Source organism: Plectropomus leopardus, chromosome 5 (genome assembly GCF_026936395.1).
Source record: "Plectropomus leopardus strain MGB_pleo_1.0 chromosome 5, ASM2693639v1, whole genome shotgun sequence".
In the NCBI taxonomy this organism is placed as follows: Eukaryota; Metazoa; Chordata; class Actinopteri; order Perciformes; family Serranidae; genus Plectropomus; species Plectropomus leopardus.
In genome coordinates, this window is record NC_142180.1 from 35455811 (window position 1) to 35469023 (window position 13213).

General features: G+C 38.0%; 2 protein-coding genes and 1 non-coding gene across 4 annotated transcripts in view; 2 read left to right on the plus strand and 1 right to left on the minus strand.

Moving 5' to 3' along the window:
• The first annotated feature begins 139 nt into the window (after positions 1-139).
• trnap-ugg (transfer RNA proline (anticodon UGG)) lies at positions 140-211 on the plus strand. The gene has a single exon. It is a non-coding gene; the product is annotated as a tRNA-Pro (tRNA).
• A 156-nt stretch (positions 212-367) lies between these two features.
• Positions 368-5021, plus strand: LOC121941173 (uncharacterized). The gene is made up of 4 exons (XM_042483900.2): positions 368-645; positions 1646-2144; positions 3548-3652; positions 3740-5021. The coding sequence occupies exons 2-4, from the start codon at positions 1798-1800 to the stop codon at positions 3783-3785; spliced, it is 498 nt and encodes a 165-aa protein (XP_042339834.1). The 5' UTR covers positions 368-645; positions 1646-1797; the 3' UTR covers positions 3786-5021.
• A 6357-nt stretch (positions 5022-11378) lies between these two features.
• The window catches only part of rab6ba (RAB6B, member RAS oncogene family a), a 69689-nt gene continuing 67854 nt past the window's right edge, over positions 11379-13213 (minus strand). For both annotated transcript variants that reach the window (XM_088078090.1, XM_088078091.1), the window contains exon 8: positions 11379-12483. In XM_088078090.1, coding sequence (XP_087934216.1) covers positions 12419-12483 — 65 coding nt within the window. In that variant the 3' untranslated portion in view covers positions 11379-12418. The remainder of the gene's footprint in view (positions 12484-13213) is intronic.

The window sequence follows — 13213 nt, forward strand, 5'->3', positions numbered from 1 at the left end:
TATACAATAAAGTAGTTATAGCTCAGAAAATGCCAATTATGAAGTCATATATAGCACACACAAATGATCATTTGAATCCAGAAACAGCAGCGAGTTACTGATGTGTATTATTATCGGTCTGGTCGCTGTCAGTACGTGTGGCTCGTTGGTCTAGGGGTATGATTCTCGCTTTGGGTGCGAGAGGTCCCGGGTTCAAATCCCGGACGAGCCCATGTTTTTTCCTGTCTTGTGTTAAGAATATGTTTACGCATCTATTTATAACTTCATTTCAATATATCCAAATCCACAATAACGGACATCAGGTTTTGCATTGACTGGCAGAGACGTAGATCAGTTATCACTGTTTATCTCTGCAGCCTCCCTCCCCTCCTCACCAAACTGGCCGGACGCGTTTGTCCACCTGCCCTCCGTCACACACTGAACAAAGAGCGCCTCCGCAGCTCTGCCTCCACAGCTGTTGTGCTGCTCTGAGGGTTTTTGGGGCCGTGAGAAGAGAGACGGACGTTTCTGTTCCGCCCCCACAAACACACCAGACACTCCTAACAGGCGGCAGACGAGCCCGGCTCTCATTCACCGGAGAGGCTGAGCAGCACCACAGGGACAATACTCCGGGAGCCGCGATATTAGAGGCGCTTCACCTGCACTGTGAGTACATATCACACACATTTTTATTATTGCCTTTATTAAACCTGTTCTCTATCAGTAGTGGATGTTGTTTATTAGGTTATTGCAATTATTCTCAGTGTTTTTCCACTTTTCTTTATTGTCATTACGCAGTCTTGACTGTTTCTCTTAATATACATGTGACTCTTAACCATAACGCCTGAATACGTTTTATTTAAGCTTTTCTAGAAACATATCAGTTAAAAGTTAAAATAAATACAACATTTTCAATTTTAAATCTGTAAATAATACTGCTATAAAAATGGTTATAATTTTATAAAGTAGCACATCTATGTTTTGAATGTTTGACTGTACTTTTAGATTTTTATTGCAATTTTTCTATTCTATATTTAAGTTCTTGACTTTTGAAGTATTTTGCCTTTATTTTTATTTTCTTTTGATGTTTGTGTGAATCAAACACAAAGGCAAGTTCCTTGTAAGGGACTGCTCTTTATTCATTAGAGGAGAGGGCTGGCTGGGTGTTGTTGTTTTTTATTTAATTAATTATTTATTTTTTCAAATATGTTTCCCTGAGCCTGCCTGAGTGACTGGCAGAAAATGCATGATTCTCCCTCCATCATGAATATATTATATTATATTTTAAAAATCCACACTTTGATATTTGAAAGTTAAAAGTCACAAGATAAACTCTTTTTTTAAAAAAAAAAAACTCATTTATTTATTTGCTAAATTTTAAATAAATTGTAGAGTAAATATCCCTATTTTAGGCTAATATTTGGGTTTTCTCGTGTGTGTGTGTATTTTCTGATAGAAGCTTTTCTCATACATTATGTGTCCAAAGAAATATGAAAATCCATCATTAGTTTCTGTTTTTACAGTTTCTGACTATGATACGTGGTGCAATTTAGATGATTTTCAAGAAAAAATGGTTTAACTTAACTTTAACTAACTTGTTTGGCAGTTAACTTTTTATTAAATAGTTCTTGATTTAATAACTATTTGCAAATCTATTATTTAACAGAGAGAAGCAAACTGGGAACCTGCAGCAGCGGCCTCCTTCAACAAGGCCTGAACGTCAGTCACCGGACAGTCGAGCGGTTTTTATCAGGACAGATCACCCAGTAACTCTGATCCTCCCAGTGACGCCCCGCAGTCCACCGGTTCAGCCCGACCATGGTTCTGTGTGAGGACGGCGAGTGCAGCGTCTGCCTCCTGCCCTTCACCCGGATGGACAGGATCCCGCGGGTGCTGCACTGCAGACACACCTTCTGCGAGCCGTGCCTGGAGACGATGTCTCGGTCCAGCAGCGGGCTGCTCACCGTGGGCTGCCCTCTGTGTCGCCGGGTCACCTGCGTAGGGCACGGCCTCAGCCTGCAGGAGGCCCTGTGGGTCGACAGCAGGCTGTGGGAGCAGATACCGGAGGACGTGGAGGCCGAAGAGGAGGAGGAGGACGACGACGGACTGAAGGGAGCAGCTGAGGAGGAGGGGACGGAGACCAAACAGCCCTCGCTGCAGGCAGAGTGAGTTTAACAGTGAGAGCAGACACAAACATGCACATTACACACGCAGAGATACTGATTTGCTTTTCTTGTTTACAGGAAGTTTTATGACTGTCTGCAAAAAAAAACCTTTGTGACCTTTGACCTTGTTTCACATGATTTTCAATTTTTTGTTTAACCGCTTGAAACCAGAGCAAATTAGCTTGATTGATTACAAAAACATGGATAGAGGGCAATCAGCATTTTAACGAGAAATTACCCAAAAACTAGCACAAAAAAATACTAAAAAGTAACAAGAAAATGACCAAAAATTATCTAAAAAAGGCAAATAAAAAACAAAAATACACAATGACATGACCTAAAAAATATATAAAAAATTAGAAAATATTATATATTCTGTATCATATTTTGAATATACTATAATAATAGTAATAATCATTTTATATATAAAAATTGCAAAAAAAAAATGGTAAAAACTTAAAAGAAAACTACCAAAGAAGTACCAAAAACCAAAAACAAACAAGGAAATGACCTGAAAATAAGTAAAGTAAAGTAAAGACTGAAAATGTGAAAAATAAACATAAATTAGAGAACAATTCTTTAAAACCAGTGAAGAATTTTAAGAGTTGGAGCCAAAAAAATTCCAGCCATACCTCTCCATCAGCACGTAGGTGTTAATTAGTGCGTTTGTCCACAGAGCTTCTCATCAGCGCCTCAACTCCGCAGAGACACGTTCAGGTCCGGCAGAAAAATCCTGTCGAGCTGCAAAACCGAGTCAATAATCTGTTATTCAACTGACGGAAAATCGTTTTTTTGCCCTTTTGTTTTTGCTAATTTTCAGGTACTTTCCTTGATTTTTTTTTGTTTGTTTGTTTTTTTTATTCTTCTCATTTCTTTTCTTTTATTAATTTATTTAACTAATTTTCAGGTGAATTCCTTCTTTGTTTGTCTGTAGTTTCCAGGTACCTTCCTTGATTTTTTTTTCATTTATTTTGCTAATTTTCAGGTCATTTCCTTGAATTTCTTTTTTTTCTTCTTATTTTTTTTCATTTATTTTGCTAATTTTCAGGTCATTTCCTTGTTTGATTGTTTGTAATTTTCAGGTACTTCCCTTGAATTTTTTTCCTCATTTATTTTGGTAATTTTCAGGTTATTTCCTTGTTTGTTTTTGTTGTTTTTTTCCCCTTCTTTCCAATTTCCCAGCAGTTTCCTTGTTTGATTTGTTTTACTTTTCTTTTTATGCTGATTTTTAAGTTGTTTTCTTTTAACGTTTTTGCTAATTTACATGTTGCTCACTGACTTCTTCCCATGTTTTTAGGGGAAATAAATGCAGGTTTTTCAGGTTTTAAATGGTTAGTTTGTAATGGAGATAATCATTAGTTGCAGCTCTGAAACGGTCTAACTTGGGAACTTGTACTTTTCAGTGCTTCCTCCCGGTTTGCCAGAACGAAGCTCAGACTGCCTGCGTTCTTCAGAAAGTTCAGTTTGACGAAGCAGCACCAGGAGCGGATCGTGCCCGGCAGTAACGTGTACGTCCTCACTCTGACGGCTCAAATAACGAGGAGAAATTTAGTGAAACTGTGAACTTATGTTTTTGTTTTTTGTTTTTTTTGAAGGGAAATGAAATCCTGGCGCAGACTTCCAACTGAAGACGCAATCTAAAAAAAGAGCTGAGTCAACAACGATGACACAGCTCCTCTCAGGACTAAAGACGCCAACAGAAGACTCGACTCGCCAGCGGAGGGAAAGCTGAGGCCGTTAGGGCCGAGAATCCATTTGTGTTCCTGTCAAGACATTGTTTTGTCCTCAGCCAAAGGTGCCCCGTCTCCCCCATTATTTATTCTGGGCTTAATTCCCCCAGCTGGTGCTGTGGGATTTGGTTCAGCTGCCCCAGTGGGACCCGCACCCCGAGACCCCCTCCTAACAGATGGTCTCCTGAGGATGTTCCCTTTTTTCGAAGCCACTGCTGAACACTAAATATAACTTATTGTTTTTTTTAATTTATGATAGCTAGTTGATAAAGTATAAAATTAAAATATTTTTGAAAATATTTCTTTTTTTCTGTGTTTTTATTTGGGAAATGATGGATACGTTTTGTGTCTAAATGACTAACAGGAGGCAGTTTTTGAAATTGGTCCAGTGTTGATTGACAGCAGCAAAAAAAGGTTGCAGCATAAATGATTCTTGTGCTTTTTGATCCTCTGAAACTGAATCAAATTTGTTTGATTTCATTTGAAAACATGGGGGAAAGGAAATGATCAACTTGGCCAGAAAAGTCCCAAAAATTGCAAGAAATTAGTCAAAGGTGACAAGAAAATGACCCTAAAAATAATTTTTGAAAAGACGAGAGGATTATGTTAAAATTTTCCAAAGAAATAAGGAATCAATTTCTTAAAACTGTAATTTTAATCACAATAATTTTCTATTTAAAATTATGTCACAGAGAGAAATAAAAATAGCATGTTAAAGAAATAGATTTTTTTTTTTACCACTTTATTGTTTGTTTTTTATTTTGTTAAGTAATTTTCAGATAACATAATCATCATGTTTTTTTGTAAACAATTTGCTCAGGTTTCAAAGGGTTAAAGATCCTTATTGTTCAACCAGAAATAGTCCTAAAATCACCATCGTCAAAACCAGACTCCATTTAAATAAACAGTAATTTTAGCGTGTTGTTATTATTATTTTTTTTATCAAATTAATTATTTATGTATGTCAGTTAATTACAAAAATGTTGTTATTATTATCATCATTTTTATTGTTATGTTGATTTTATTTTCTTTGTCTGAGGGAATGTGTAACTATATGAGGGGATATATATTTGTACATTGATGTACATGTTTTTTATACACACTTTAAATTTCAATAAAAATATATATTTATAAAAAACCTTATAAATTTTGTTTTGCTCGTGCCACTTTTGAGTGACGTGTTTTACGATGATAAAATTACTGTTTATTTAAATGTTTCTGCTTAAACAAAAAGGATCTTACTCTGTAACAAAAAGGTCTATTTTTGTGAGGATACTTTCTAAAAGTTGTCAGACACTTAGAATAATAATCTGAGCCTGTCTGTGGAAAAAAAGCTGATTTTAGTGGCCATAAATTAACGGTCGAAAAACGTCCCGAGAGGTGACACTGCAGCCTGTTTTGCAGCCTTCTCACTTAATACCGGATCAATTGCAAACGTTTTTGCTCCCATTAATCATTTTGACACAAAAACATTGGAAAACAGGGTCCAGGTTGAAAAACACCAAACTTCGCCTTTCATTTTGAACATACCAGCTGGCTTTGGGAGATAAAATAAGCTCAAAGTAAAGACGTGACAATTCTCTGCTTTACATCATGTCAGTGAAAAAAAAGTGAAGCCAGTTGGAGATTTCTGAATCACATAATGTGAATATTACTTTTGTGGGCTCAACAAAGACGCGTCACAAAAGACTCATTCAACCATGAAAGTGGATTAAAAACTCCATTCAACCAGCATCTGGCAAGTTTCGCAGATATTAGAGTACTGGATCATCGCTATCATGGAAATGGCCTTTTGTGTCACCTTATGTGCACATTTCTGTTCAAAAACACACAGCACCTACTCTGAGACGAGAGGAGAATTAAATCTCAGTCCAAGGTCACTGCCGAATCGTACAGTGTTTGGCGTCTCAGTCATATTAAGGTCACTGCTGTTTGGAGACAAGGAATCCGTTAGCAGTCACACCGGTTTGTAACAGGTCGCCTCAGTGAAACTCAATTATGTTTTGATTGATGGTGTGTTATTTTTTTCCCTCTCAGTATCATTTATGTGTTCCCACGCTTCAGTATTATCACAGTGACTGACATCATCTCATCGATAATGCCAAACACGGAGCCGCAGCCAAGCTGTAAATGAGCTGGCAGCGGCAGCGTTGGCCGCCATAGCTGCAGTCTGGACTGCAGCAGGAAGGCGGCGGCGGCGGCGGCTCTGCACGCAGCCAGCAAACAACACGGGGTTGTGAAAGTGGCACAGCACCAGTTTCAGTTTTGCAATGTATTGACCGGCCCTCAGTGTGGCCCCGGTACAGATGATCACTGGGATTTAAGGAGGAACAAAACAGGAAACAATCCCTGTCAGGGGGTGGAAAATAACTACATACATTTACTCAAGCACTGCAATAAAGTACAATTTGACAGTACTGTACTTGAGTTTTTCCATTTTATTTTACTTAATACTTCTGTTCCACTACATTTCACAGGGAAATATTGTATTTTTTTTTACTCTATTCCACTTATTTGACACCAGGAATTACTTTTAATATTTAGACCATCAAACACATAAACGCACATTTCCGCATGCCCGCAGGTTTTTCAAACAGGTGAACTCGCTTAAAACTGCATTTCCAGTGCCACTAAACACACACACGAGTCAGCTTTCTGTCAGCTTTGTGTGTGTGTCTGTGTGTGTGTGTGTGTGTGTGTGTGTGTGTGGGTTGTTTTGTTGGTGTGTCTGTGTGACGTCATGGACAGGCAGAAGAACAAGTAACCAGTAGACAGAAGGAAGAACCGAGTCTGAAAACTTTTCAGTGGTTTCTTCTCTTTTTATATCTCGTATTTATTCAGTGTCTCCTTCAAACTCGTGCAGATCAGGAGGAGGCAACTGATAATTAGTGATGGTGTGAGTGTTGATCGTACGCATTCCCATTGCGTTAAAAAGCCAGAGGTCAGTGGGTGTTAGCTGGTTTTTGTGCAGTGGGAACGAGGCTATATCTTACGTTCAGCGTGTCACAACCAGGAGAGAAGCCCGCCAAGCTGCAGACCACTGTTAGACACCAACAAACAACAAAACCAGTTGTTTTTTTTGGCAACCCAACGCTGCGTTTCCAACCGTGACAGTGCCATGAAAAGCAATGCTGCGTTTCCGGTTGGGATAGTGCCATGAAAAGCAATTGTTTTTAAGAGAAACAATGCTGCGTTTCCGGTTGGGATAGTGCCATGAGAAGCATATTCTGGTGTTGTTTTTTTAAACTGAGATATAATATCATTTCTAGTTGGGACACTGTCACAAAATAAGTGCTTTTTGTTGTTGTTTTTTTTACCAAGATCCCCTGCGTATTCTGCCACAATAGTGCTACGAAAAACATGCATTTAAAGCCAAACTATAATCAAACGTTCAGACAAATGTAATGGATCTTTTTAGGTGAAGAACTGAAGATGCCCCTCAGGTAATTTACGAAAGTCAAAGTAGAGATATTATAATATTAAAGTTCTGCATTACAAAAGAGAGGCCTGTATTGAAAAACTTGCCTAAGTAAAAGAACAAAAATATTATCATAATAAAAGTACAGTTAGTACACAAATAGTAGTAGAGTGTTCCTCTCTGAAATGTTTAGTGCAGCATGAAAACAGAAAATACACACACAAAGGTTTTTCTGGTCGGATTGACTAATGAGGCCGTTATTAGGTCAGCTGACATAACGTAAACATATTTCATGGGAGGATTTTCAGTCTTTGCAACAAACATGATGCAAGACAGTTTCCAAAGAGCTGCGATTTCACAGAGCGACCCGCGCAGAGCGACTGCACACTCCTTTGTTTATTCCTCGTGTTTAAATGGAATAAATGCAAATACCTGCAGTGCTCAGGTGTGTGTGCAACACAGCAAAACTGGAGCGAAACTAGGACAGAACTGGTCATTTTGGATTCAATGGATTAATGGCAATGTTTGGGAACATAAATCACTAAAGAAGAATCTGTTAGGAAGGTTTATAATGGAGGATTATATAATGTTACTTAAATTGGGGCTAACAGCTCGTTTTTGCCCCCGCAAAGGGTTAATCCAGCCTTAGCCAATACAGCAGGCAGTCATCGACAGAAACTGGATGGTTACATCTTGTTGTGTCTCACTAGAAACCCCACGCGCCACAACATGTACAAATACTCTACACTGACATATTTATTGCTTCATTAAACCAGAGGTTCCCAGCCTTTTTTTTTTTTGTTTTTACCCAACGTACCACATTCCAGTCAGATGAACTCACCCAACATCAACACCGCCCATCGTGACGGTTAATGTAAATTCATTTAAAACTGATGCAAGGGAACACTGTAAAAAGTGGATACTGGGAGATTTTTATTTTTGTACATTTGTTGTGTACAAGATCACAGAAAGTATATTACTCTGGGATTTTTTAAATCGTTTTTGTACATTTTCATTTGATTTATTTCTATATTTCTGTCTGGAAATATAGAAATAGGAGGCCTGACCTAGAGAATCAATGTTGTTTTACTCATGTGATTTTACTGATATATTTTCAGGGTTTAATCTAAGTGTACGATTTTGTGTCATTGTATAGAGGACTAAAAATGACACAAGTATCAATAAATAAATGAGGAACATGTAGAAATAAATACATAAATATGCTAATAAATTAAAATAAATAAATGACAGAAATAAAAAAATAAATAAAGCATTTCCTTTGAGTAACATGTACATATTGGGGGGATTTTTTTATGGAAGACAAAAATGACTAAAATATATTATAAATATAAGTGAATAAAAGTATGGGTTAACCAATATGTTAATAAATAAGACACAGAAACTATTAAATGCTTAAATAAATAAATGCAGTAACAAATAAAGATGGACATAAATACTACAAGTGCTGCTGGAATTTCTACGCCTTTGATTCTCTCTCACACACACACAGATAGATATTTATTTATGTCTTGATTATCTTTTTTTATTCATGCATTTATGTGTTCATTTTAATATTAAATTATGTTTTTCATTTATTTATGCATTTTTTTCAATTTAAAAAAAAACAACAGAGTAAAAGAGACGATTACTGCACCGACAGCAGATCACAATAAAATAAAGTGGACAGGTAGAAGAGTGAAAGATAGATACCTCAGATGTGTGCAAGGTTCAGGAAAAGAAAGGAAAACAGAATTGTGCATGACTTTGGTAATAAGACATCTTTATTAATCATTTGGAGAGACATGCTAGATCTCTGTACAGTGTGAATGGAGAGTCAGCTCTGGACTGATCAGGTCTGCTGCTCAGAGCTGTGACAGAACATACACACCCGGGACTGACCTCCGCCCTCCAACGCAAGACCCCCGACACGCAAAGACATTTGTTGCACCACTTGGTCCATTTCCAGGGAATGCTAAAACGGGCCTCCAAATGGGGCTTTTAATATGTAGGGGGAATAAATACAAAGAAACTAAGGAATCATTGTCCTTACTTAAAAATAAATACCCATCACGTCTGAAAAAGTGCTCTGCTTAGAAGGCGGTGTGTTCGGTAACGAGAGCAGTACATTCCTGTTTGTGATCATTAAGAGGCAGCAACACAGAGGGTCGACACGTTTTTACTTTTTCCTTCATTTCGAGGGATTTTAACTTGAAATGCAACATGTCTTTGTCGCTTCCAAACCCACAACAGAGTGCGTTCCAGTCAGTGTTTCCTGTGATATCTGATCCAACTCCGTCTCTTAGTATTATTATTATTATTTGGCTCATTACGTGGGTTAGAAAGGTTCACTAGTTTTCACAAGAGTGCTCCCCTTTTTTTTGGACAACGTGTGAACACTTGATAAAGTCTACTCTAAGACACAGAACTCCAAACGTTCTGGAGATATCTTTTTTTTGTTTTAAGACTTACATTGTCGCTCTAATTCTAAAACATGTTCCTCAAAAAGTGCAGTAAAGTTTTCAGTAGTGTTGTCAGCGCTGGACGTCTCCAGTGTGTTCAGACCAAATTCAAACAACATTGCAACATTGCATAATGCCAGCGTCAGTAGTCAGTTTAAACACAAGCAGCGAAGAAAAGCTCATCTCAGTGGGGGACACGTCACGTGACAATCAGACAGGTCGGAAGTGACTGTACATTTACGATGAAGCTTTTCAGAACTTCATGTTCACCTGAAAGGTCTACATGTGCAAATAAGTCTTCTGTCAGGAACGAAACAATGCACTGATTTACAATGTTAGCGGCCTGTTTTGATCACAGGAGCCGCGTTAAAGTCAACGAGTCCTCTGACCCGACAACCACACAGGTCGTTTGTTCCTACCCCCGAACACGACTCGCAGAAGCATTTCCTAAATTAGTCGGTGGCAGGAGATCAAACAAGCACCCAAAAAGTACACGGGGCTTAAAAGCCAAGTTGACATAGCAGCCAAACTGTAGAATTTCAACTTCTGCATCCATCACGTGATGCCACAGGGCCAAAAAAGGCTTTTACTCATAGACTTTAGTGAAAGAGACATCTGTCAGCCAGTGGATTCATTTTTTTGAGCATTACAACAGAGCTGGGTAGCAGCAGCAGCAGCTTGAGGAGCAGCCACACTGCCTGTGTGAGTGGCGCTGCTCAGCTGCGGCACATGTCGAGAAACGATGGCTGACCCTTTTTTTTACTCTGCGTGTTGTGCACACTTATCAGCACAAATAGAAGGTGAAACTGGTGTTTTGATATTTATATTGACTCTATACCACCATTTACTACCGTTTTAACGTCTTAATCCGTAACAGAGATGAGGAAATACAAACATATCTGTTTTTCTCAAACTTTCCAAACTTTTAAAAATAAAAGCCCTCTGACGACGTTTCTGTTGACAGAATCCTTTCAGTTGACACAAGGCATTTTATTGAGAAACATTAGCAGGGCGGTGTTGTTGACAATGCAGGAGCTTGCCTTGACTTCATAAATGAGTGGATTATGTATTTATGAATGTGGAAATACAGTACTCATGGCAGCAGGCAGCCCTGCAGAAGCGGCGCAGCAACAACGCTGCCAGTGTGAACACCGCAAGCGTGCAAGATGCTGCAGTTTGGTCACTGTCACGCGCTGCTCACGCATGCAGTGTGTTCCAGGCATAATAATACATCTATGCCATGCATGGGACACAAACAGCAGTCTCCTGGGTCAAAGTCCTGTGTGTGTTTGACCCATACGTCCGCTCTGACCTCCATGCTACGCAGAATTTGTCGTCCTTTATTTGGACTTTACTCCGGTCATTACGGTCACTAAAGGTCGCCGCCTAAAAATAAGCATAAAAATGTAACATGCTTCTTGTCCAAATGACCTATGTGGTTGTTTTTTTGGAGGAGGACAGCGTCATTAAAGTCTACAGATCACCACATGGGGAACTTTGTTCCTCCGTGACACAAGGCAAGGGCTTCCATTCTCCACAGCTCACTCACAGCATAATGTGCAGACTACCATAATCACAACTACCAAGATATCACACGATGCAACAGCAGATGTCATGTCGTCGTGAGTGGGGGGGAATCGATGACATACCGCAAACAAATGGTGACCTTAACGGTGCCGTTAATGTGGTAAGAATGACACGACTTGGCAGTGGCCCTCTATATAACTGCATTCTAATGTTGCCTATACAGAAAGCGCACATTTACACGCACACGCACGACAAAGAGATAATCTGATGTCAAGTATACAAATCCAGATTCAACAGTTTTCATCAACAAAAAAGACTTGGACTAGTCATTATCAGAGTGCATTAAGTCACTGGTGTAATGTTACCATTTACATATTGTGTACACTGGTAGACAGTACCTATGCTCAAAAACTAGGCATGCATTAGATACTCAAGATGTTGCTGTTCAGTTCAAGTGACGCAAAAATTATGGATCCCACAGCGGTTATGGGCAGGAGCACCACAATGGCCTGCCAAACCAAACGTCTGGGTTTAGGCTTAAAACTTGTTATGTTTGGGTGATAAGTCTTAAGATGGTTAAATGCAGGTATAAAGTCAAAATGGAAATGTAAGGGGTTAGGTTGGGGTTTTATGTGATTAAAATTTAAGTAATAATGTGGGAGCGACCTCCGTTTTTACCTATAACAAGAGTGGGATCCATAAAAATTCGTCTAAAACCATCCGTTCCGCTCCAGCTCTCAAACACAGAGCTTAGTTGTTTGCATCTTTTAAAAAAACAACCTTTCCAGAGAGATTTCCCTGAATATACAAAAATACAAAAAAGAAACCGGGGAAACTTCCTTTTCTACTTAAAAAAATCGTATCCACATATGTAACTCGGGGGATCTTTTTTCACATTTTTTTCTTTCTTTTGATTTTTTGCAAGATGTAAGACTTTTTTTGGCAGTTTCATTAACAAAGTAGGCTACACTACTTTAGAACCAAATTCACATATTGCTAGTTTCCAACCGATGACCGACAGTCAGGTGAAGGAGGCCAGATTCTCAACGTGCAAAGTCAACTGCAGGTTAACCAATAGGAAGCGACATAACAAGCATGTGGTGTAAATGATGGTTTTGTTTTTTTCCAGGACGGTGAGTATTAACAGGAACAGCCGCCTTCAGTAGTCTGGGGCTCCTGCGGTTTGTCCAACTTGATGTCAATCACTGGAGAAGAAAATTAAGGAAGCTTTTGGTATTGATCTCATTCAGCTGCATGCACCTAAATGGATCAATTAGCCGATATGAATATTTACACAGAAGAAATACAGACGAAATACATGCACTCTCCTATAATACTCATTCATGTTGTGTTCAGAGAACCCAAACTATATACTCTTACAGGATGACTGTAGTACCACTTTGCTACCACTAGAGGGTGCCATTCGCCATACATTCATTTAATTTGTAGACAATACATACAAAATTCTACCAGACAAAATATCTAAATTAATCTAAGATAAACAATGTATGAATACAGAATTTTTCAAAGAAATTAAAGAAATTAAAAAAATTCCTAAAATCTGTAATCAATTCATAATGACATTTTTACAGCACAATAAATGTATAAATTAATATATCGATAAGGGAATGAATAATAAAAATGAAATAAGAAATAAATAAGGAAATAAATACAAGTATAAATAAATGCGTGAATAAATAAATTGATAAATATGGAAATTAATGTATAAATAAAAACAGGTATACAAGACTGACTGCATAATAAACAAATACATAAGTATACAGATAAATACTGCAACAAATAATCAAAATTATCAGTCCAAGCTGAAATAAACACATAAATAAATGCATGAATAACATAATAAATAAATGTTGAAATAAAAATGGAAATAAACAGATAACTTCACAAATAAATAAAGTTAATGATTTAACTACT